A 27452-nucleotide genomic window follows, 5' to 3' on the forward strand; every position below is an offset into this window, starting at 1 on the left:
CCCAATTCTTTTAAAGCTCTAATACTAAATCTACCCACTCCCAAATTTTCAGTGGATAACGTCAGTTCATACAGTTTTGAAGAAATCATACAACATTTACACTCTTTACTTTCCTCCTCTTCACTTTAATATTTATCTCCATGCATCTCCTCTTCCTTTGTGCTTCCCTCTCAGGATCAGCCATTCTTTTTCCTTCACAATTTTCTCACTCTCGCCCTTCTCTGAGACTTCATTCCATCCAGTCCTGCTATTTGTTTACATCTTTAACTTCTCTCTCTCTGCAAATTATTTCTCTCTGCCTGCCAACGTGAGCACAATAAACAAGGCTGCAAGCTGAAAACAAATCCTCAAATCCTCAATCCTTGAAATGACTTTTTTGTTTTCTCCCTTCAGCACATAATTCTTGAATCACCTAGATTTGCTGACTCCATTTTTTTATTTCTTTCTCACACTTCACAACATTATTTAACTTCCCTTAAATCAATGGAAATGTCTCATTTATAATTCATCAATAAAATCATAAACATCATATTGGCGGCTTTTCTTTTTTAGTTCTCACGTTGTCTCTCTCCTCTCTTTCCCTTTTCCCAATCTATCCATATCCTAGGTTCCAGCTCTTTATGTAGCTGATAATATAAAGCTGCTGTCACTCCCCCAACTTCATATTCATATTTACTATTATTGACTTCAGCCTAAATTCAACAGGTCTTTACTCCAATGTCTCAGCTAACTCTTTATTCCTTAGTTAAGCAAAAGACAACTTTATTTCCTAATGACTCAGGCTCAAAGTGTTGGTGTCATTTCATACCTTCATTTTTTAGTATCTCCATAATTCATTGTGTACCTGCTTCTTGTCAAGGAGTGCATTTATGTCCTGGGGGTTGCAAAGGAGAATAAAACACTATTTCTCCTCAGTGATCTCATACTGTAGTGGAGAAGAAGACATGAATAAACAAGTGTGTGAGAAGTGCTGGTCTAGAGATATGACTAAAAGGTTGTTGGAACAGGACAGAGAGTGATTCATACTATGTGTGGGAGTGGGAAGGAATGCTTACGTGAGGTGAGTACTTCAGTTGAGTCTTTAATATGAGTTGGGCATTTGAAAAGGAGAGAAGACACTTCCAGGAGGCTAGTAGGATGGTATTTATAAGGTCAATGATGAGTAAAGCCAAGTGAAATTTGGTTTAACTGGAGTATAGAATCAAAAAAGGATAGGACAAAGGAGAATGAGTCTAAAGAGTCATTGTGATGGTCTCTACAAGCTGGTCTACCAAGCCTGTCATCAAATCGGGTTTTAGTGCAATCGTCCCAGCAACAACATACGGTGGGGAAAATAGTCGCCTTTGATTCTGCTTCTCCAATTTTGCAAGCATTCAATCACTTGTTATATCTTGCAAATGTGCCCTTTACACTGTCTTTTATATCTTTCCTTATTGTCTATATCCCACTGCCCCTTGCTGGTTCAGGAGCTCAGTACCCTTCCCTTGGATATCAGACTACTGGTCTCTGACTCCAGATTCTAAAACGGGACATGATGACATCAAGAGAACAAGCCTTATCATGTCATTCCCACAATAATAGACTTTTTAAGACATCCCACTACTACACTGAATGTAATCCCTTCATCATGACATTTAAGACTTTCCTCAATGACCTATCTAATTATCTGCTAATATGAAATGGACAAGTTCAGTGTCACAGCCAAGCAGCAGTTGTACCTGATATTTGTGCATGACGGAAGCTTTCTTTCTCCTATAACTTTGCTTTGGTGATTTTTACCCTTGAATACTGTCTTCCCCCTCTGCCTTTTGAAACCCTGTGCATGCTTAAAATTTTATCTTAAAATACACCTTCTTCCAAGATGAAGTTTTAAATTATTCCAGATATATGTGATTGTCCCTTTTTGCCTTTATGATACATTTTACCTTTTTTATAATGTGACTTAAAAATATTTCTGATGCTGTCATCCCCCAACTGACTGCCACAGAATGTAAACTTTTGAAAGTGACACTATATTACCTGTTTGCATTTTCTTTCACTTCATTTTACACATTGCCTTACCAAAGTATATGTTAATTAAGGTACTTACTTTCAACATAATTTAAGGGGTCACTACATGCTTTTCTCTTTGGTTAACCTTCATACTTCAAGATGGCTATGTGTTTGGCCATGATAATTTGTTGTGTGCCAAGCAAGAAGTAATATCCTTAGTTGCCTGTATTTTTGATGTCTCCTCCCTACTGTACTGCCTCTAGAAGGTAAAAAGAAAATGGACAAATTGGATCAATTGTGTTTCAAACTGGATGCTTCAGGCACTGTAGTCTGAGAAAAAAGAAAATTTAAATTTTGCAATGCCAAGCAAAGAATATGATTTAGTTGTTTTTTTTTTTTTTTTGTCAGTCAACTCCTTGATGTCAAGTAGTTGCTACCAGATTAAAAGAGAGACACATTAACTCAAAGAGCAATGTCCAGACCCTCTTGTGATTTTCCTTTCTCAACTCTATTATGTGATTTCTTAACTCCTTTACTCATTTTTGTCCTGAAATGGCAGAGCCTTGGGTGCTTTACTGATATATATCCTGAATGTATTTCTTGCCTCAGTTTAAAGGCTTTCAATCTTGTGACAAAATAGTAGTGATGATAAATAAAATAGAAATTTAAATGCAGATATTATTTTCCATCCTAACTTTATTTAAAGAAGCAATAAAATGATAAAATAAAAGTGTATAGACCTACATATAGAGACCACAGTAAGACATTATCACATCAAAAAGTGATGGATTATATTTCATTCATACTTTTTCTCCTGCTCAACATAACAGTAAATTATTAGCAACTATTGTAAATGAATTATGAGATAACTTATTCATGTGTTAGTTCATTCATTTAGGATATATTTATTAAGCATTTACTATATCCCAAGCAACTGTACAAGTTATTAGGCATATATAGATAAAAACATACGGACACTTTCCTACAAGATGTCAGAATGATGATAAATCTAAGTCAGCAAAGAAAAGAGTGGAGATAGAAATCGGGGTACAATTCATGCTGGGAATTATGAGTAACTGTCCAAAATACCAAAGATGGGCAGAGAGAAGGCCAAAGGAAACGGGAACCTCATTCCTGTTCAAAAGCCAGAATTAACCAGAGAATAAGAAGAAACTTCCGGTTACAAGTTTGAAAACGGAAGTCATCCATTTTAGAACAAGTGAAATTTAGTGTGCCGTCCAGACACTGAGTGCTATAGGAAAAAATGACATTGAGACAAACCTTGCCCTTTTTTTGATTCTAAATAAAAATAAAACACATATGGAGGCAATGAACAGGAAAGATGTCTAGAAGATCCAGGAGAAGAATATCCCTTGCAAAATGGTTTTCTGCACAAATTAGAAAAAATATATTTAAAAAACAAGAAAATATCATTGATACAATCCAAGACGACATTATATTTACTTAAAAAGTTAAGAGATAAGCAGAAATGAATGAAAAGAAAATTTCAATGTGAAAAGGAAGAGGAATACAATTTAAAAATATATTGAAAGAACATTAACTACGTGATAGCAGAATTGACACCACAGAGAAGTGAATCAGTATGTGGAAGACAACTGTGAACACCTTTTCCAGGGAGTGAAAGAAGAATATAGAAGCACTCATAGTATGCAAAGGAACAAAGGAGTTGTAAAAATGATGTCGAAGATGACAGTTTTGGAGGTCTGAAAACAGAGTCATCACACGGATAAGTGACGTTTCAGAAGAAAATGTCAGAACACATGTAACCAAACTTCTCCCCAGCCTTACTAAACACCTGGATATGCAGTTTGAAAGAACTCTACAGACTTCTGCAGATAAAGATGGAAAAAAACACACCAACTTTATTCCACAGATTTGGGCACCCAAACCCAAGCGCTCACAGGGCTCAGTTCATTTTCTCTGGTAGATACATTCTGGGAAGCCACTTGAATTGAAAGGATAAAGACAAATCTGCAAGTCTACAGGAATAAAAATACATTAGCCGTGCTAAAGAACAGTTTACCTCTGAAACATGAAAGGCTAGGGTACACAAGGACAGATTTGAAGGGAAAAAAAGTGACTTCGTAATTTTATAACACACCAAATTTCTTTTACATGTGCAGGGACAAATTTACAGTCCAGTCCAAATATATATCAAGTAGATGCTGGAAAATACACACTCATAACACACGCAAACATGAACTGAAGGAGAGAAAATACCAGAAGGACTAGAACTTTATGTTGTATAACACTAAAGGTTTAAATATTTCAAAGGAGAATAAAAGCAACAACGTAGCTGCAGTGACTAGAGCAGTGCTAGCAGAGTAGCACTCATTTAATATTTGCTGAAAGAATAAATGTTCTAGATGATTATAAATGAACAAAATTGAAACTAACAAAAATCAAAAGAAGTCAAAAACCTGAATAGAACCATATCCTGGGAAGAACTGGAAATAGCTGATGACATCTAACCTCAAAAACAGGTGCTGGGACCAGATGGTTTTACGAATGAGTCGTCTCACCCTTCAAGGGACAGATGATGCCAATGATTTTCAAACTATTCTAGGACATAGAAAAGTAGAAAATATCCTTGTCATTTTATAAAACTGGCATAACAATGATATTGAAGTATGAAAAAGAAAATGAAAGAAATAAAAATGGTAGACCAATTTTTCTTTGGAATACAAAATGTGAAAAAATAAGAATATTTGCAAACTCAAATGTAGCACTATATTAAAATGTCAGGATTGAATACTTTATAGAATAACAATAATTGCTTGTTAATAGGAAATATATTAATATGCCCTATATCCCTTCCATTCCCACCTTCTCAAATACTTTGCCTGTAAATTCCTTAATGACACAGCGAGATAGGGGTTATGCCTGCCTTGGCCACCTCTATATTCCCTATGCCCATCACAATACCTTGCCAGAGGGATCAATAAATCTCTCTTAATATGTAGAAAATTGAGCAGAGAGGTTGTTGGAGAGTGACCGGAGACATTAGCAATAGGTACAAATGAAACTTGGCCAATAAAAAAACAAGTCAATTATTAATTGGGAGGAAGGAAGTATAAGAAAATAAACCTGATCTCAGTATATTACTTGACTCAGTAGTGAACATTATGAACATAATCCTTATACTGTAAACATAGCATATTGATTTAACTATAAATGTTAGATGAGGAGTATGGGGAGAGCGGAAATGGGAAGCTATTTTAAGACACTTTAATAATTATCCATAATAAATAGGAAACCAAAAGATAATATCTAATATGTATGCATCAGTTAATAGCAGGTAAAACTTCATTTAGATACATGGAGGTGAATACTAAGATTATGTAAAACGAAACAACTAAAGGACTTTCAATTTGGTTATCTCCAGACCGTGGAATTGCTGAGGCCTGGGCAGGGGATTTCTGTTTTTCAGTATTATCATCATTCTTCAGTATTATAAGCAAGATCCTAAATGCTTAAATGACTTTAAAAGTATTGTTTTGAACTTTTTAAAATTCGAGCATATTTGATAATATATGAATTTATAAATAAATTAAATCCACAACAACATTAATTTTAAAATGATAATATCTATTTGGAACAAGGTAGAAGACTGGCCTTTAAATAAACTTATTGTGGGATTAAAATTGATAAATTTGATCAACAGGGTATTTTTGCATTATGTATTAAAAACCTTAGGAATCCATAATTTCTGCTTTAGTGATTTATATTCTAAAAATTTATTCTCAAGGAATTTTCAAGATCATATCAAACATTTTCATCATTTGCTTTGTTTGTTATATCTTTTGCCAATCAAAAGATTTTTTTTGTTTTTGTAATTAGCCTGCCCACATTCTATACTTATGTGAATTATTAACTTATTGTCTGTCAGCTCCAAACCCACCCTTCTAAGATCGCTCCTTGGTCATGGGGCTGAGACCCGGCAAACCACATTTCCGTTAGCCCGCCGCCTCCCCGTTGGGCTCTGCTCACAGGAGAAGCTGAGAGATTGCGAGGCTGGAAGAGGAAGTGGGAAGGTGATCCTTCCTGCGGGCTTCCTGCGGGCTTCCTGTAGCTTCCGGTGGCTCGCTTCGCTTCTTCATCCCCGCAGCAGCAGGCATTTCCTATGGCAGGAGCTGAATCCAGTTTTCAGTTTTTCCCATGCTCATGGAACCAGCCTCACTGCAGCCTCTTAAGACATGCTAACCTCTGCCAAACAGCGCCCCCTTTCAGAGGACTGAATTTAAAGTATTCTAGATTTTTAAGGTTTAATATCAAATCTCTTCTCTTGGGCCCCTCAGCCCTAGGAATTATACTGCTTCCTACAGTTGCTACCTCTCGATGCTTTCAGGTTCTCTTTTAACCCTTTCAGCTACCTGGTTAACAAATTTATACTTATAAGGTTTTTCCTCCTGTATTCTTTTTTGGGATAAATGGTTCCTAACTCTTCACTCCACTTTGATATAATAAGCGTAGATCGCACATCATGTATGTGGTTTTTTTTAAATACAATTAAAATAGAGAGAGGGAGAGCCCCTCAGAAACTGAAAAACAGGACCTCTTTTCTGCTGAAAAATATTTATTAAAAGTAACGGTTAACTCTTAAGTAGGCAATAACATCAATTATAATTGATGTGAGCCAATTTTCTGGATTTTGGAATCTGGTATTGTGGGATACAATGGTGAGAAGAACTAAATAGATAATAGAAGTAAAAGTGTGGAAATTTTGTCTATTTGTCCTGAGATGTGATTTTTCCTCCCTTTTGTTTATCAGAAGCCAATGAGATTAACTGTGAACTGAGTCGCTGTGTTTCCCTCTTACCCTTTCACTGTTTTTCCTTTGCGTTGTTTCCAATAACTATGCGTCTTGCAAATGCCTGACTTAATGCTCCCATATGAATTACATGAGGCTGGTGGTTTTACATGGACAGGTGTGTTTAAATGCGGGAGAACTTAGATATTTTGTCAAGGAAAAGGCACTTTTGCAGACAACTTCAGTTCATTTGGTTCCACCTGCTGTCCCCAGTCCCTGTGTTTTACTTCATCAGTGTGTTGGACATATGGTGACGAAAAGCTCATTTTCATCAAAAGAAATTCCCAGAGGGTTTGCTGCTTTGGTAATGGAATTAATTAAATATAGTCTAAAGGAAGGTGGTTGGAAATATATATAATAAGAATTTAGTCAATTTTCATGTTATTGGGAGCATGTTTTTAAAACCCTCCTTTCTAAATGGCACCCTCAGAACCCCATGAGAAAGCTTTTCCTCCTTCTGGAAATAAAGCTCGTTTCTTCAGCAATTCAACACAGAGCAAAGAAATCAAAACTACTGTGTGCTAAAAGAAAAAAAATTCCATTGCAGAAATTTTGTAGAGGCAAACTAACATTAATAAATGAAGCTAATTAGGCTTGATTTGCATATTTCACTCATCTTAATTACACATGAATTCAGCAAACATTTTAAAAGCTGCAATCAATCTTTCACAGACATGGTTAGTTATTTATATGAAATAATAAAAACCAGGAGACTTGTTAGTGATTATTCTGTTTCCAATTTATATGCCAGTGGGATTATTTCAGTAATAATAATGGGGTATATTTTTCTTTAACAATTTATAAACCTGTAAGGTTAAAATTCTTTGGTTTCACAAAGCTATTTGTTCGAAAAAGATTTGCAGAAAACATGAATGTTATATAAATTATTATATTAAACATTTGATCTTGTTCCATTAAAAAAGGATCTGCATAAGATTCTTTGACATTAATTTTTAAACTTGATAACTAAGGTAATAGTTATAGTAGAAACAAGCTATATCTAGCTGGTCATAAGTTGGAGAATGTTTTTCTCAAAGCTGGCATAAACTTTAATTCTGCTCAAGTTTGGACAAAATTTACTTTCTCTTCCTTAGTAGTACTTTTCATTGGTCATAAAATTTGAAACAAAAATGCATAGGGCACAATTGCACAATGTAATTCTCTTTAACTTCAATCAGTTTTATTTAGAGAGTTTTTCTTAAAAATCTTTAACTATTTTACTATAAGCAACTATTTTCTAGAAATATATGTATGTAGGAATAATGTGATGAGGAAAGGGTACCTCCATATTGCAGTGTGAGGGCCTGGCAGGGCTGGTGGTGTGGCTGAGCACAGGGGTGCTGTGGATGGGAAAACAGTGCACACAACTGTATTCCCTGTAACCGACAAATGGGTGTGAAGTTCAATTCTTAGAGTGCCACTTCCTAGAGTTCCTCTCCATGAGGATTCTTTTACAAAATCAAAAGTCCTGAAAGATTACCCCTTTGCCTGGATTGCCTTGAAAAGGCAGAGGTCATGTAGTGAAGAAAAGAAAGTTTGTGAAGGGCAAACTTACCAAACTTAATGGCTATTCTAGAAACGGCCCTATTGTGTGTGTGTGTGTGTGTGTACGTGTACTAATTAAGAAATATTTGTTAACACTTCTCAGAGCCAGTTCATCTCTGCAGTTATCATTAAGAAGTGATGAAATAACAGACATCATCTCTACTGTCGTGAGGCTTGAAATCTGCATATTGTTACTATATAATACACATTTATTGTGCACTTTCTGTGTCACAGGCAGCAATCGAAGCCCTTTACAAGAATTAGCTTAAATCCTCAGAATGACACCATCATGTAGGTACTCTTCTAAGTCCTGTTTTACAGATGAGAAAACCGAGGCTCAGAATGTTGCAAGGGCACAGTAAGCAGCAAAGCCCAAATTCAGATTCAAGCAGTGTTACTCCAGATCCTGTGCTGCTAAACACTACATAATATGCATGTATACTATTTGCCTGTTTAGATGTATGCTCAAATATGACATAAAAATGCAACTTTTCATTTTGAGGGTGCATATTAGCTTAAAGTGCATTAATGTAATGTATGTAAATTCTACGTACAATACAATAAACACTATAAAATAATGGCACAGTTTGATTCTTGCAACCAGGTGATGCCCCAATGGCTATTACACTCCTAAGATATCTTATGAGTAGTGGAATAAAGACCTCTCCAGCCCTTTCTTATGGGCTGAATTCTATCCCTTCAAATTCAGATGCTGAAGTGCTCATCCCCAGCAACTCCGACTGTGACTGCATTTGGAGATAGGGTCTTTAAAGAGGCATTTAAGGTTAAACGGGGCCGCTGGGATGGGCCCTAATCCAATCTGGCTGGTGTCCTTACAAGAAGCGGAGATGAGAACACAGAGGAAAGACCATGTGAGGATACAGGGAAAAGATGGCCTTCTACAAACCGAAGAGAGGCCTCAGAATGAAACCGCCCTGCCAACGCCTTGATCTTGGACTTCTAACCTCCAGAAAATCTATTTTTGTTGTTTAAGCACCCAGTCTGTGGTACTTTGTTATGGCAGCCCCAAACTAGCACACCCTTAAACCTCCCTGAGGTGTCAAAGGATGAGACTGCCCCTCAATAATTGAAACCAAAAAGCTGAATTTGTCATCCCCTTAAGTGAGGATGAGCTATACTCATTGAGCAAACCCAATTGCTGATGTTCTATTCTGTTTTTGTGAAGAGATTGCTTTGGATTGTGTTGGTCATAGAGGCAGGATGGGTTAGGTCAGTCTTGGAAGAGTGGTTGTGTGGGGTATTGAGGCTTGCTTTTTTGTCTGTTACAGAGATGGAAGAAGGTTAATATCAGCCTCTAGGAACGTGATCACTACAGCGAGTCTTTGGCCAATTGGATGACTTTCAAATCATGAGTCTGATGCTATTTGGCTTTTCAGGGAGTGTTTACTGAAGTTAGCTGTCATTGATTAATTAGACAGGTTTAAAATCAGTTCTGGCTGTTTACTTGTAAGCAGGGCTATGGAACTGTTACTAATTGATAGGACAAATGTAAAACGAGTTCTGGTGTTTGTTACCATGGCTACAGGACAATTAGTCTTTTCCTGGGAGAGTGGTGATTGTTTTATTCTCAGTAGACAACAAAAATTGAAAAGTAGACTTTAGAATAGAAAAGAATAGAATAGAAAATAGAAATAGAAATGGAAGAAATAGAATAGAAGAGAAGGAATAGGAGACTAACTAATCTATAGATGGTAATATCTCTCACTCGTGTAGGCACCGTGCTATTATCACTTTGTTTCAATTTCTCAAACTGTAACTGAGAATTTAAAATATTACCAATTTCAGGGCCTGGCCTGGTGGTGCAGCAGTTAAGTGCGCACTTTATGCTTCGGTGGCCCAGGGTTCGCAGGTTCGGATCCCGGGTTCGGACATGGCACCACTTGACAAGCCATGCTGTGGTAGGTGTCCCACATATAAAGTAGAGGAAGATGGGCATGGATGTTAGCTCAGGGCCAGTCTTCCTCAGCAAAAAGAGGAAGATTGGCAGCAGATATTAGCTCAGGGCTAATCTTCCTCAAAAATAAATAAATAAAAATAAACTAAAATATTACCAATTTCATACGGTAGAGATTGAAGGAGTTACTATATGTGAAGTACTTAGCATAGTATTTATACAAATGAGAGCTATTACCAATAACTTTCTAATGAGTTGAATTCTAAACCCTGCAATTTCACTCCAGTATCACATTCTTCACCACCACAATACACTACCTTTTATAATAAAATGTACATATAGTATAATTTCACTTATGCAAGAACTGAGGTAGATAACACGACACAGCAAAGAAAATTGAATGTGTGTGCATAAACTAGTCCATGAAATACACAAAAGACGCTATTTATAGTAGTTCCATCTAGCGATGACCTGAGATGGGAGACTAACTTTTCATTGGATAGTCTGTAGTATTTAATTTTTCAACCATATTCCTATATTTCTTTTCTTTAATAAAATATATTTAATAAAAAAATTATGGGGATGTTTTTACTAAGAAGGGCATGAGGGAGCTTTCTGGAATGATGGAAATGTTCTATATCTTAATCTGAATAGCAGTTACACAGATATAGACATAGACAAAAATTCTTTGAGTTAAGCCCCTAAGATTTGAACATTTTTTTCTTCTCTCTGTCTTTTTTTTCTTTTTGAGGAAGATTGGCCCTGACATAACATCTGTGCCCATTTTCCTCTATTTCATCTGTGGGATGCCTGCCACAGCATGGCTTGATAAGAGGTGCTAGGTCCATGCCCGGGATCTGAACCGACGAACCCTGGGCCGCCGAAGCAGAGCATGTGTGCTTAACCACTACACCACTGGGCTGGCCCCAGATTTGAACATTTTACTGTATGTAAGTTGTATGTTGTATGTCACTAAAGACACTTTAACACATTTAACACATCCAAATGCATTTTAAGAGATAACCTTATTTAAAAATCCCTTTAATTTGAGAAGGCACACTTTATATTTTCAAGTCTCTTAACCTTTTTCAAAAGAATATTAAGTCCATTAGTTAAATAAAAAAAGTCATTATAATGAGAAAGGAAATTTGCAAACATTAGCTCTTTAATGATTTTACTGATGGTATACTTAGTTACATATTTTATAATTATTTATGATTTTTATTTTGTGCTTACTTTGTAATTTACATTAGGCCTACGTTTTAAGAATTTTTAAACTTTTCTTTTGTCTTGAGTATTAGGCTTCTGATAAGAATGATTTTAATATTTTTAACTTTTCACCTGCCACTATTGATAATAGAAAAGCTTTTAGTATTTGAGAAGGCGAGATTAATCTTCCCACACAGGGTTGGTCATTCAGACTAGGCTAGGTTGTGTTATGGTAACACTCAACGTCCAAATTGCACCAACGTTTACGTCTTCCTCCTGGGCTGCGCTCTCTGTAGCTGGGAAGAGAGAGCTCTGCTCATCATACTCTGGGATCGAGGATGACTATCAGCCGCCTCGAATGCTGCTAGATTCTGCCGAAGGGAAAATATATCCCTGGAGGGTATTGCACCTGTAATTAAATGCTATAAGGGTGGAGTTGGAGAGAGCATGAGAAGGTTATTACACGTCATTTCCACTCACAACTCTTGGGCCAGAACTCATCACATGGCCCCACATAACCACATGGGGGCCAAGATGTGCACATCAACCAGAAAGGAGGACCATCAGAAAAATTTTACAAATGGCATTGAAAAGTTGCCTCCACTCTCTTGCTTAAATTTCCTGCACGTAAAAGGTTAGGTGACTTTGTAATCAGACAAAACGCGGTTACTGTCTTGGCTCTGGCACTTTTCATCTATGCCACCATGGAGTAGTGCTTCTGTTTCCTCATCTCTAGAATGGGAATTACAATAGTACCCATCTCATTGACTTGTTGTGAGGATTAAATGTGATAATGAAAGTAAAGCACTTACACAATGCTTTAGGTACATAATAAACAATAAATGTAAAGTTGCCTCCTTCACCTGGCTGGAGTCACCAATTGCCTCCGTATAGTTGGTTAAAATGTTAAGAGCCAATGGCAAAGCCAATGGGTGACTATGCTGCTGGGTTAGAACCAAGATACAGCAAAGGAGTTGAGGGAATAAGGCAGTGCACATTCCGTGTCATGACTGGTCAAAATGAAGATAAACGTTGGGAAGGAGACCAAGCTATTTGTCCAAAAATAAGCATGTCTGGTGAGGGTGGATTTTTTTTCCAATTTGCAGTTGTGATCTCCATGTAACTTTACTTTTTCACTCAACAACTGTTTATCAAATCTTACCAGAGCTGTCTTGGACCTTGGGGATGATAGAGTTGTGGAAAAGACAAGTTTCTCTTGTGGGGCTTAATTCTAGCAGGGAGAAACTAGCAATAAGCAAGGAAAAAAATTCATTAAGTAATTGTAGTTAATGATGAGTGATATGAAAGAAATAAAACAGGGTGATCTATTTGTTGGGGATCAACACCTGTTGAAAGAGTTAAACTCTGGAATCTCAGGGGCTTGATACAATTGAAGCTTAGTTCTCATTCACGGAATGCGTAGTCAGAAGGTCCTGAGTGATGGTTTTTCTTCTTGTGATGGTCCAGAAACCCAGACTCCTTCATTGCTGCTCCTCCATCTTCCAGCGCCCCTCTGCCTGCAGCCTGCAAAAAGGCAAAACTAAAGAGCTTAAAGGATTGTGTGGGATGTTTTAAAGGCCAGGCCTCTATGGGACTTATTTCACAGGTGCCCACACTTCACTGGGCAGACCTCACACACATGACTGCCCCTGACCTCATGGCTGGCTGAGTGCCCAAGAAGAAAAGGAATGAACTTTCATAAATGTTTCTGCTACTGTAATGAGTAGCTATGGGGAGGGGGCAGGACTATTAGATCTAGACATCACTGAAAAGGTTGTATTTGAGTTGAAAGCAGAATGGGAAGGACAAGGATGTATATGTAGCTACGTGAAGACATTCAAGGTAGAAGAAACAGGAAGTATGAAGGCAGGAACATGCTAGGCCTGTGAGAAGAGCAGGAAAGCCAGTGCGACAGCGGTATGGTTTTGTGTCTATATTTACTTATTTATTTGTCCTGACAGGAAACAGGAGGTTTCTGGACATGAGATCAGACCATGTATTTACTCCCAGAGCAGCTGCATTGATTTGCCATCCCTCAATCCCCATGGGGAGAAGCAGTGAGGGAGCCAGTTGTACCCCAGGGGGACAGTGGGGTGATGGACCACAGAAAGAACTCCCCAAATTGTGAAACTCAGAGCCCCTGCACCCCTCCAGGGGAGAGAGAGAAAGGAAGATTTGTTCTGAAATACAAACAAATACTCTCTGGGAAGAGGAGGGGAAGGCCTCTAGGCTTAGAACCCCTGGGATTAAAGAAATGCCTCAGGGGAGATGTCCCTACATCTCTCCAGAGGTCTCTATCTTTCAGGTTGCTCTTCAATCATCCTTTAACCCAGGTGTAGTCTTTGCTCAGAAAGCCCTGACCATATAGAACCATGAACATAATCATGGAGCACACTACATAAGAGAGAATGGTAAAGGATGAGGTCAGAAAGGCAAACAGAAGCTAAACCATATAGAGCCTTTGGCCCCAAGTAAAGAGTTTAGAATTTACTCCGAGAACAATGGTAATTGTTTAAAAGGCTGTAAGCAGGAGCATGGCATCATCTGTCTCAGGGGTTATTGATCACTCTAGTGGCTGTGAGAGGAATGAGTGAGAGTAGGAGCAAGGAGATCAATAAGGATGCTCCTGCTATCTTCACGTTCTGTATGATAATGTCTTGCAACAGAGTGGTCATGGTGGAGAGTGACAGAGGTGGGCAGAGTAGAGCTGTATGTTGGAGAAAGAGCTGAGTTACTGGATGAGGGGAGGGGTGGGTGTTGGGGGAGAAAGAGGGGTATTCTAATCCTCAGGTTTTTGATTACCTAGGATTTTTGTTTGAGCAGCTGGTGATGCCGGTTACTTAGAGGGAAAGATTTGGCAAGGGTCAAGTTGGGCAGTTGGGAAGTAGTAAATCAAAAAGTCTACTTTTGCATGTTATATCTAACATGCTGTATTGGACAGGTTGTCAGTGTCACAATCCAATGTACACATCAGGATAGATGCAGAGAGGGCTGATGGCCACTCTGAGTTTATTATAACCAGCATTTCAATATATACATAGCTTACAGCTGTTAAACATACACAGGTGTTCTAGATGAAGTAATTAGCGAGTGCCAAGAATTCTTAGTGATTTCTCAAGGAGCCCTCCCTCGGCCTCTGTTTTGATATGATCATGTTTTTGCTGTGCTCATATATTTTTATCTCGGAGCAAGCAAGGCCTCCTAGGCAACAGCCCCTCCTGCTCCGGATATCGATATCATGTCTCCATCTGTGCCCCCAAGCGACCGCGCCTGTCTTAGGTTGCCTCGCCTTGGAGGTCTTACCCATCATTGGCTGACTGGCCTTCTCACCTCTGGGTCACAGTTTGTTGGCAAGCCTTTTCCAGTGATTATTAACCCTTCCTGTATCATGGGTGGCTACACAAGTCACCAGCAGGAAACAGCTAACACATGGAGTAAACTCAAGTTGAATGTTTACAGAAACGTGAACAGAGTTAAGGGATCAGACACAGCACCCAAGGGTTAGCAACAGTGGGAAGCAGTTACCACCCCTAGGTCTGAAGGGGCAGAGGAAGGAGAAGCAGACAGTGTGAGCTGTGGCTGTGCAAGAGGACCTGCTCTACAGGAGTTGTGGAATTAGAGGACGGGGCCACTGACAAAGTCGCAGCTGAACAGAAAGGGAGCTGAAGTGCTCATTTACCTGTCCTCTGCATCTTTTTGCTCATCTCTCTCCTGGTGGTGCTTTCCTCCTGCTGAATCCAACCAGAGAACAGAGGGCCTGAGAGCCCAAGGTAAGGTAGTTAGTCGAGAACAGGGCACAGAGTGGGGCAGTGCCACATGAGGAGTGAATCTGAGGACCAAACAGAATTAATAGCACTAATGCCTCTAAGACTTCTTACTGGGGTCTTCAAAGAGGCAGGCAGATAGCTAAGGGTTTTAGAGACAGTGATTTGAAAGTCATCAGCATTTCCATGGTTTGTGTCCCAAGTGAAGAGCTAATATTTGTTAAGCTCTTACTTTGTTCTAGGCACTCTACCAACATTTCACATGCTTTATCTCATTTAATGCTCAAAACAAACCTATAGGTTAAATCCCATTACCTCATTGGACACGGGTAACGGTATTTAACCTACAGGTTTGTTTAGAGAATTAAATGAGGCAGCTGAAGCACAGTGAAGTGAAGCAATTTGTTCAAGGTCACACAGTTATTAGGTAGCAGATCCAAGAATTAAGTTCCCCACGGTTCCATCCCCAGGGCCAGTTACGGAAACCATATTGCACACAGCTCTTCTGAGAGAATCAAGTGTGGAGCAATGACATGTTAGGTCCCATGATTTTTGGGTGTTTTTTTTTTTTTGTAAGACTCTTCCCTCTTTTTAATTTTTTCCACTTCTTTGAAAGAAAACAATTCTGACAAGAATTCATCAAAGAAGATACTCCAAATTTTAACATCCCAGTTTGGGTATTACTTTTGATTAAGGCTGTTTGCAGACTAGAATTTTAGTAAGCCACATATTCCCTATACCACAAAAAGAGGAGATTCACTTTTATCTTGGGAACAAAGCTGGATAGAAAAGCTTTTTTAACATTCCTTAATTCATGAAACATTGATCTTCGAGGCAGGTTTTGTCATAGCAGCACAAATGTGGTCCGTCAGCATTTCCATTATAACCCATGCTTCCAGGGCTTTGCAAGAGTGCCTTAGAGATTCTACTTTGAATTAAAACTTGGCATTCAGGATTGAATCAGAAAACTCCATTTTCCTTACCAATTAATTAAATAGTTTAGAGATTTTCACTTGAGAAGAGGACCAAATGTAAAGCTTTCATTAACGCAAAAATATTTTAAGATAAATTTGCTAATTTAAATATTTTTAAAAATATTAACACTCACTATCCAAGTATAAGGTTATTTAACTATATGTGATACTGGTTCTCAAAGAAAATTAAGCATAAAAGGTCCTAAGATAATATATGAAAGCTAATTATAGTACATTATATTTTGCTTTTTGGCTTTTTAAGTAATTTATTTCTACTTTGGGAATTTGGATGGTTTGAAGTTTTCAGCATAATTGGTTTAAAGTTATAATAGTCTCAAGATACTGAACCAGAGTAACATGGGCAGGGGGCATCCTGAGAGAGTGCCAAAGTGTTTCAACATAATTTTATGCTAAATTTATGAAATTTCAATTCATATGGGGAAAGTTTGCATTCTGTGAAAAAGGATTAATAGCATGTGTTAATTCTGCAAATAGGTATTTGAAATTTAACCTGCTGAATGCAGTGGCAATAGTGAGGACTAAGTAGAACTTAGTTGTAAAGCCTTTCCAACTATGTTTAGTTCCAAAATATTCAGTGCATGTCCTGGAGCAATGAAGCACACGATTATGACTCTCTATCTTTCATATCTCATTTCTTGGTCGTTTCTGTAATCTCTCTTTCAGCTTTAAATGTTCTAGGACTAGTAACTACGAGGTAATGAGTGAGAATAGATGGAGCCTTTTGAGTAAACCTACTCTCCTGACTTCTCTCCAGCTGCACTGGCCTCCTTGCTGTTCCAGAAACAGGCCAGGCAAACTCCCACCTGGAGACATTCGCGCTAGCTTTCCCTTCTTCCTGAAGGGTTTTTCTGCAGATGTCTGCTTGGCTAACTCACCTACTGACTTCAGCCTTTGTTCAAACCTTACTTTCTGAGTGTGGTCAAACCACTTCATTCTACTTGATAATCCGATTTGCTCTTAGGCTCTCAATCCCCAAACTTATGACACCCTTTACTCTGCCTGTCTTTTCTTCTTTTCACATTACCTATTATCTTCTAACACACCTTATAGTTTTTTTTAAGTGTCTATTCCCTCCTTCTCCCCCTAGAATGTAATGTCACTGTAAACAAAGTTCTTTCTTTTGTTCATTGACATATCCTAAGCACCTAGAATTGTGCCTGACATATATTAATTGCTCAAAAATATTTGTTGAATGAATACATTATTGAATTAAATCTGAATTTCAACCCATAACAAGAACTACAAACAATATTCCGGATATAGCTTTCTCTGGTTCTTCTACAGAATTTGGGTTATCTCCCTAAGATAGTTAAGAATACCCTTTGAATATTGGTGTCGAAATAAGAGGTCCCTCATTTAAATCCCCTTTGTAATGTGTTATGGGCTCATTTCTCCTGGAATCACTTAAACTGAAGCTTTAGAACTTAGAAATTTTTCTAGTTAATTTTAGCTATGGTTTGGAAAAGATGATCTAAAGGTGTAGATGTGAAGTATGCTTTTCACAAGACAAATGCTTAATTTTGTGTTAAAAAATACTACTGTACATGTTTTATAACATTTTTATATATGTAATGATATTAATACCAAACTGTGAAAATTCAGGAATTAAAATGTGATCCTGTAATCAAAAACAAAAAAGGAAAAAGAACCCCACTTGCCCACAGTGGTGGAAGTGAGGTGCTGGAAACACGAGCCTCCTACAATGGCTTCCCCGCTGGGCCCCGTGGCTTGAAAACTATACTAATTGCAAAATGGAGTCATTTAGTGAGAGTCCAGCGCCAGCTCAATGGTGCAAAGGTGAGGACACTAGAATTTCAGTGTAGATGCCAGCACTGGAGGCACAACCACCAGCACAGGCTTTCCTGATTCTGAATGATAGCTGATAGCAAAAGCTAACATTTTCTATCATGAGAATATATTAATTTTATCATTGGACTAAAATCTTACTTTAAAACAAATAAAGTGAATTATTCATCAATTTGTTTTCATATGTTAAATGGAGTTTATTTGATTTTATGTCTGCTTTGTCTTCCTAGGGTAAATGTGAGCAGTCTCTTTATGGTCATATGCATTCTATCAATGATGCCACCTTCGCTCCTAGGGTGAGTTCAGTTATCCCAATAAATTCTTTTAATTCTTTATATATACAAAGTCATTTTAATGAAACAAAGTTCCAGAGGAAATGGTAAGTTAACAAGGTGAGGAGGAGACCAAATTTGAAAATTAGTATGACAATGGAAAAAATATATAGATAGTAGAGGGTTGCAGAAGGTTAAAACACACATGTAACATACAGTGGTAGGAACAATAAAGAATTCTCCTATTGTACTTAACTCCACTTAAACATATTTTTTAAAGCTTCTTGGCTAATTTGGGCTTCAAGAAAGTGAGTTGGATGTAGACTTGTAAATATTAATGTAGAATTATAAAAATAATGAAAATGCTTGAAAGGAAACCCAAGAAAAAAAATACGTTAAAGAAACATGGACTTCCTTCAGATTAGAAGAGAGCACCTTGATTTGACAGCATTCCAGTTCTTCATAGAAAGGTTTCAGATACATTTTTCTCCATATAAACTGATGGCATAGAAAAGTGTTATCCACAACTTGAGGTGTTCAGGTATCAGGATTATTTCCCCCGCGAAGAAGATGGTTAAACATCGCTTTGAGCTGCTAAGCTAATTGGGGTTGTCTTTAAAAGGGCTCAGGTAGTAATTGTGGAAGGATGATTTAAGTTTTGTTCCTTCTCAGATGAAAGCTATTTGACTAGATAGATGACCTCTCAAGGCCTTTCAAACTCTGGGATTTGATTATACCTAACATTTTAATTTGTCTCTAAATTCCCAGTAGAGTGTGAATCTTAATTCCATATCCCTCTGCTTTTCCAATTAGCTGAAAAAGAAATCTGATAGATTACCTACTTCTAACTTCACAATGACAGCATAGTCAAAATTCTCTTACTATCATGCTGTTATTATTCTTTTAGAAAGAGGAAAATTGCTCACTAAAAATTATTTCTGCTAAAGAAATGTTTGCTCCAACTAAAATTGTGCTGGTGTCATTGTCAGTCCTGGAATTTTAATAATGGGCTCAACTACAATTCTATTTTAACGAATTCATCTTAGTAAGGAATTTCATTTAATTTACTCTATGGAGCTAATATATTATGGATTAGTTCTAGACACCAAGTAAAATTTTATTTCTAGCTGAGTATAGAGCCATTTAAGCACTGTGGACCCATATGATATAGGATCTTTATGCTAAAAATCTGTTAAGTGGCATACAGCTTCACATATCCTGGGAGAATTAAATGGAAGCTAAAATGAAGTAAACTAATACTTCGTAAGTCAGGCATTTTATTTTGGTAAGCAATATCATAGCTGAAAGGGACACACTGTTTAACATCCCAAATAGTAAAATTAATAAATATGGAAATAGCCAAATTAGATTTATTGAATCAGCAATCAAGAGAGATATACCTTAATGATGCATATTTCAAAGGTAAGAGGATAAATGTGAGGTCCAGGTGTCCAGTATCAAAGTGGCTTAGCTGTTTTTATTTACACACTTTTTTCATACCAAAGGACTATTATAATACTATTCCAAACCAACATCCCAAAGCCTCTTTGAATTTTTCCATTAAGTTATCTCTTCTCTGCTGTAAATATTTAATATCTGTTAAGAAAATGATATTTTGTTATCATGACTGCCACTCTAAGGGAAATTTCTCAGTCATCTATGTCAATTGTTTTGAAAACTGTTTTAGTTCACATACCTGCTAAGGAATGTTGAGAGGTTGGGAGGCAGCAGTGACTGAAAGAGCACAAAGGGATGTCTCACCAACACAGTGTTGTGATGCAGTCACATTCAAACAAACTATCAAAGTTGTAACGATAAATGTGCTATACAATGCAGATATAGCAGGCAGAGATTTGAATTATTTAGTATTAGACTTGCTAATTCTTTGATGCCTTTAGGGATATGCATTCAAGTTACATTACTAGGTCAAAACGCAGTTGGCTATTTACGTAAACACTATTTTAGGAAAATTCTACAAGTTTAGATTTGTAAGCAGAAATCACAAATGTAGAATTCGGGGTTATCTATCTAGCAACAAAGAATCACAGAAACAAATATACAACATACAATATTTATGTATGGTTCTGAAAAGTTGTGGAAATAGAATTTTATTTCTGTTGTAGTATCAGTGCTTGATGTCTTTTTTTTTCTGACTGATTTTTCTATTGGAAGGAGATATTTATTTAAAACTTTTTTTAAAGTAATCTGTTAATGAAACATTTTAAGGAACTGTAAAGGCTTTTACTAAGTCTGTTTTGTAAAGCAAAACCAAAATTAAAATAGAAAGTGGGCAGTAATTGCTGGAAAAATATTAATAGACACAGAAAATTAAACATAAGTAAAAAAACAAAAAAGCTGTGTAGAAATGCATAGCAAGAAAATGAGCAGAGTATCTATCAGAGAGAGTCTGCCCTGCCTTCAAGTCTCCAGGAAGTTGACCCATGGTCTGATCAGGGGAGAGAGTCCGTCAGGCCCTTCTAGTACCTCTTGTTAGTCCTCTCCTAGAGGGATGGTAGGGTAGGGTGGTGGTCCTCATCTCTCTGTGGGCATTTCCAACTGTTCTGAGAGGCACGAAGCCAGAATGGCTATGCTGTGCCTGCCTGATGAAGTCAGGTGAACACTATACATCCACTTTATTAGAATACCAGTGCATCTTTGCTTGGGAGTATTTGCCTCCATCTCATAGATTTAAGCTGGGAAGTTAGTCTCAACTCATTGGTCACTGAACAAAATTGGAAGACTGTGTAGAATTAGAGATAATTCCAGTCGTTCTGGGGTTCTGACCAGCTCAGGAACGAGAAGACCTGCTTCAAGTCCTCTTCTGACTTCTTCTAATTGACCTATGTATTCATTCAAATATTGTTATATTGATTCTTTAAATGTAGAGGTTTCTATCTTTACTGCAACAAATTATATAAAATATGGATATTCTGATTCCAAAATGAATGGCATAGTATATAGCCTTGATAGAAGACAAGTCAAACTCTGACTTGTTTCCCATCTATATAATTCCATGGAAACTGTAGCTGCCATGAATAGGAGTGAAGGAAGGTGAAGCCTGTTCATTTTATCTTTACAGCAGTTGGAAGTTTTAAATAGATAAGAGGGAAAGGGGTTTAATAGAAATTTGCAGCGAGGAAGACACCTGCCCCCATCTGTTGGCCTTGAGTCATGTGGAGGATAAGAGAAATAATTTCCTGTTTTAGAGAACTAGAAGGAAAGTGATAATTTGGGGTGATATTTAGGTCACAATTTAAGCCAAGAAAGCGAAGGAAGTGTTTAGAGGAGAGAGTGGCGTTATCGTGGAATTGACTCATCACGTATATGGATCACTAGAGAATGGGGTGGAAGGGTGCGTGAAAGCTGGGAAGGGTAATGGGATGAGATGAGAGTCTAAGTAATAAGGGAAAACATGCTGGCTTGGATGTCTATCAATACCAGAAATCGATATAGCAATCACTTACATTCTGTATGTCAAAATGGCTGTAGAATCAAAATGGCTACATTACAATGAAAATATCAAAAACAACAAGATAGGATGAAAAAGAGATGAAGTCCACTCTGCATTCCTATCCCTAAGTATCTTACCCTGCACTTCCTATCCATAGGCATCAGAGGCTATGGATCTGGATTGTTTGATAAGGAATTGCCCCAGGAAGTGTGGTCTAAGTCAGCTTCAGTTCAGAGGTCACTGAGGAAAGAACGGACTTTCAGAAGTAAGTCAGGGATCATGGATCAAATGAGAAGTTTTAAACTCAAAATATGCCAGAATGCCACTGAAATCCTAGTGCGGATCACTGCCGACTCTCAGGCTCTCTCCCTCGTTCTTTGCAGACTAGAGTTCCCGAACTCCTTGTCTTTCCCTGCGGACGGGCCCAGGCAGCACTCTGGCCACCTGCTTCCTTGACCACTTTTCCCCCAGCACCCTTTTCTCCTCAGCTACATACGCTGAACACGTTGTCGTTAACTGTGAACGCACCGCCTCTAAGATCTCAGTTCAGAGCCCCGCTTCTCTGAACAAGCTGTCTTCCCAGCTCTTGAGTAAACCCAGATACTTCCACTTCATTGAGAGCTCTAATCAGCTAAAATCTTACTCACCATCTTATCACCCCTTCTGTCTTCACTTACATGTTGCGTCAGCTTAGGTTCCTCGGTTGTCATTTTAGCAATTCCTTTGCAAAGGACTTTAGTTCAATTTGACCTTATTTCCTCTTCAAGTCTTACCTGGCAAATCTACATTCTTTGGCCTGTACCAGAACAGATTTAAAAATGCTGGAGGGAACTATACCATCAAACTGGGTTTTTTGTCCTTAAATTAACTTTAAATTTGTGACTCCAAAGTACAAACAGCTACTAATTATTGCTCAACATTTAAACTCTATTTCTCTAGCGGGTTCACTTTCTATTCATGTAGATAGTTTTATACCTTCTCTTTAAATAACCTCACACTCTCATTTCCCTTTCCTCCACAAACTCTCCTCTCATAACCTTGCCTCACTCTTTAAAGAGAAAATAGAAGCCATCAGAGAGGAAATCTTCTGTCTTCCTATCACCACATCTCCAAATGTACGGGCTTGTCCAGGCACCTTCTGTGTCCCACCTCCAGTAATCATGGAAGGAATATATCAGCTCCTAAGGCATTTTCATAGTTCAGGCTGTACGGTAAATCTCATTCCTCTTTCACTCTCTTCATGTTTACTTTTTCAGTTATTCTTTGTTTTTTTGAGGAAGATTAGCCCTGAGCTAACATCTGCCTCCTCTTTTTGCTGAGGAAGACTGGGCCTGAGCTAACATCCGTGCCCATCTTCCTCTACTTTATATGTGGGATGCCTACCACAGCATGGCTTGCTGAGTGGTGCCATGTCTACACCCAGGATCCAAACCGGCAAACCCCAGGTCGCTGAGAAGCAGAACATGCGCACTTAACCGCTGCACCACATGGCCGGCCCCCATTTTCAGTTATTCTTTGTCTTTACCTTTCTACAGGATTATTTCTGTCTGTATATAAACGTGTTTCAAAATTTTCCGTATTTAAAAAGTTGGGGAGGACGTGCTGGAGCTTCAGAGTGTGTGTGATATTCCATTTCTTCAACTGGCTGGTGGTCACAAAGGTGTTTGTTATTGTGCTTTATAATTTATACACATATATTTCATATATTTTTTCTTGTATGTCAAATATTTCACAGTAAGGAAGAAGAATACACATATTATTATGGTATTTATGTTAGAAAAATAAACTATCTATATATAACTATAATAAAAGTTTGATATTCCATCCCTCCATCACTTGCTGTCTTACTTTTCTTACGATTGTATACTCTTGATTTCCTCTGTAAATTTGGACTCGTTTAAAATTGCTGTTAGTTCCAAATATGTGAAATATACATATGAAAAACTTGAGGGCGCTTTTGTAATTGCTGATTTATAATTTGGTTATATAATTGTCAGAAAAATTATTTGTATGAGGTCACTTTTGGAGATTTAGTAGGACTCATTTGTAGCTTTGCATATGACCATTTGTCAATGTCCTTTGTGGGCTTAGAAAGAATGTATGTTCTCTTTTGGGGCATCCAGTTTTATATCTCAGATAAAGATTGCTATAACTATAATTATTGTCCAAATCATATACAATCTGATTTTTTTGGTTGGTTTAATCTTTCACATTATGAGGGAGAGATGTTAAAATCTTTCAGCATTATTATGGCTTTTCAATGGTCAGTTTTAAAAAAAGCATTATTATGGATCTTCACATTTTCTAGTTTTAGGTGCCATTTTGCTTTATTTATGTTGAGACTAAATTTTTAGTTGTATATAAGTTTATGACTCATATCTTCCTCATGAATGCTTCCTCATAGATTTATGTAATTTCCCTCTGACACAATTAAAACATTTTGCCTTAAATTATTTAGTTTGATTATATTTACATATACCTTTTATCAACCTTCAATTTCCTTCCTTTTCTATGGTTTCATTTGAGTTATTTCTCTTATAAGCAACATACACTGTTTTATTTTGTGTTTTTAGTAAAATCTAAGTCTTTTAATAGCTGACTTTAATTTGTTTACACTTATTGTAATTTTTAGTATATTTGGACTCTCTTTTACCATCTTTTCTTGTTTATTCTATTGATTATGTAATTTCTTTGCTTTTTTTCTTTCTTGTCTATGTCTATTTTTAATACTTACTTTTCTGTTCCTAACATGCATACATTTTATTTATTTAAAATGTCTAGAGATAAATAATACTGCTATTCTCCCCAGAACAGTGCAAAGAGCTTAAAACACTCAAACTTTCTCCTGGACTTTACTTTTCCATATTCTATGTTATTTTTATTTTGCATTTTAGCCCCACCTTAAAATTAGTCATGTAAACAGTCGATATTTGTTAGAGCTACCAATATGTTGTATTGTTTCTTTGCTTACAATTGACTTATTTACCTTTTCTCCGTCTTTCAGAATTTCATTTTCTTCTTGCTGAAGAATATTCTCAGGTGGTTCTTTCAAGCATTTTGAGTAGGTAATAAATCTTCTTGGTCTTGTGTGTTTTATTTCCTTCTGATATTCCATTTTCTTCTGGAACTATTTTTGCCAATGAAAGCCTACTCTCAATCTAGTAATTGATCCTATTTAGGTAATCTGTCTGATATTTCTCTTTGGTATGGTTTAACATATTTGACATTTATTTTCAATATTTCTACGATGTGTCCCCAAGTGGATTTAGCTTCTTCTTGTCTTTCTCGAAACTTGATGCGCTTCCTCAAAATCTTCAGCCATTATTTCTTTAAATTTTGTTTCTTGTCAGTTCCTTCTAGTCTCTCTTTTAGATTCTCCTTTTATACTTACGTTGAAACTTTTTGGTCAATTCTCCAAGTTTGTTAACTTCTCTTTGTATTTTCGATACTTTAGTTCTCTATGCTGAATTCTGCTGGACTTCTTCAGATTCATCTTATAATTCACTAAACTTTGTTTGGCTGGATCTAGTTTGCACCTTAATCTTTCTATTGGGTTTTTATATTTCTGTTACTACATTTATCATTCATAGAATTTCCATTGTATTCTTTTCAAATTGCCTGTCCTAGTTTCACTATGTTTTGTTGAGTTCAAATATATATTAATTTCTTTTTTAAAAACTTTTTAATCCATAATTTCTTTGAATTTTGAATGGCAGTGTTATTTCTGCGTTATCTTATTCCTCCACATTGTCTGGAAATCTCCACTATCATTTTCTCCTCAACTATTCAAATATGAGCTCCAAGTCAACAACTCCACTGAAACTGCTCTTGATTTTTATATTGACTGTTGACTATTCCTCCATTATTATTCAGACTCGACTTTCCACAATCACTTAAAACATTCCTCTTGCATCTGAGAAGTAAAATCTCCATCGTCTCTGCTTCTCGATCTACTGTGCTGGGTTCTCCTTTGCTATTAATCTGTAGCAAGATTCGGTCTTAAATCTTGTTCTATAGCAGATTCTCTTCTTACATCATCTCATTCAAAGCTGTGACTTTTAATTTCATCTACATGTGATGATTTCCAAGTAAATCCCACTCTGACTTTCAGACTCACCATTAGCTATTTTACATCTCAGCCTAAATATCTATAAAATATCTCACTTTAATATGTTAAAAATGAAACTCTTGCTTTCCCTCCATCCCAACTGGCTCTTTCTCTTTCTTGTCATCTTAGTCAATGTCACCCTATTCATCCCAATGCAGAAGCAGGAGCATCGACCATAGTTCATACCTGCCTTGGGGTTTTTTGTCTTTTCACTTAAAAAAAAATCTCTCTACACTAGAATGGAGTGGAAATGAATGAGAAAAAGGACATTTTAAATTATGTTTGACTCAATATCTGCAGCATCTAGTATAGTTTATTTTACATATTTAATAAACAAAAATGTGATGAATGAATGCAGAGTTCTGAATAAATGAAAGCACAAGGATTTCATTACAGCATTGTATCATTGCATCTTATTTATTTCAGCTTTATTGGTTTTCCAAATTCTGTGGATATTGAATTGCAAGCTAAATCCATTTAATTCTCAGGATAGATTACTTGCTCTTTAGAAAGCTTCTGCGGCATCATAGCATCCTGTGACTTTGGAGCACTGGAAAATTACCTAATTTCAGTTATACTTGTCTCTCTTCCTAGTACCCTTTGGATCCTGGCTTAGCCATTCACAAGATATATAGTCTTGAGTAAATCATTCAGTTCTTCTGTAAAAATGAATGACAAAAAGGACAGTTAGTATTAGATAATGCGTGTAATGTGTTTAACATAGTGCCTGGCAATTAGAAAATGCTGTTACTACCACTCATACTTCTATCACTCCTATTATTACTATTGTTACTATTATGTTCCTTTCTAGCCATTTGTGTTCAAATAAGTAAAAGTAAATAAAAGAACACACACACCAATATATAAGATGAATTTCTTGTATCTCATAATTTAATTTTATTTAACATAATATCAGGTTATAAACATAAAGTTGTGGGACGTATTCTGCACTTTAACCAAGATAAGAAAATGGAATTTTAAATTATTCTAAACAAGAAACTATGCAATTGCATCCACTAAAAAATAGATATAAGCCTCAGTAGGTGTATTTTGTCTTTTTCATATCAGAATATACCATTTAAGAACAAGGCAGTCAAGAATTTTAAATTTAATCTGAGATAGGTTAATTGCTTTTTCTAAATTGCCAGTGTGTGGACATAAATTCACATTATCTTTTCTTTAAATCATAAATAAACAAAGGCCTGCAATTGCCTACCTAAAAAAGTTATCCTCTTCACTCCATTTTAGCAAAAGAAGCTCAATTTCTGATTTTCTGAATTTTGTTTGTTATCCAAGCTCAAATAGAAAGTACTTAGTATCCATCTCTGGCCATTTTATATGAGGAAATACAACCATATTTAGGTCACGCAGCCATTGATCCTCTGAAGGACAAATGATGTCAGGCGGTACTTATACACCAAGAAAATTTCAATTTTGTTTACTTCTTCAGCAATCCAAGTTGATGTCAACTACCATTTAGCTGAGCCAATAATATTGATATTTGATGTCAGTTCTTATTCATTACTGCAGGTAGATGATGCATAAGTCAAAACTTTTAGATGTG

The 27452-nt window shown here is 36.8% G+C and overlaps 1 protein-coding gene across 7 annotated transcripts in view; it reads left to right on the forward strand.

The window, feature by feature from the left end:
* SPAG16 (sperm associated antigen 16) overlaps positions 1–27452 on the forward strand; it is a 1020255-nt gene that overhangs the window by 725057 nt on the left and 267746 nt on the right. For all 7 annotated transcript variants that reach the window (XM_070618199.1, XM_070618198.1, XM_070618200.1 and 4 more), the window contains one exon: positions 18288–18353. In XM_070618199.1, the coding sequence (XP_070474300.1) occupies positions 18288–18353 (66 nt within the window). The remainder of the gene's footprint in view (positions 1–18287; positions 18354–27452) is intronic.

This window comes from Equus przewalskii, chromosome 5 (genome assembly GCF_037783145.1).
Source record: "Equus przewalskii isolate Varuska chromosome 5, EquPr2, whole genome shotgun sequence".
NCBI classification, from domain to species: Eukaryota; Metazoa; Chordata; class Mammalia; order Perissodactyla; family Equidae; genus Equus; species Equus przewalskii.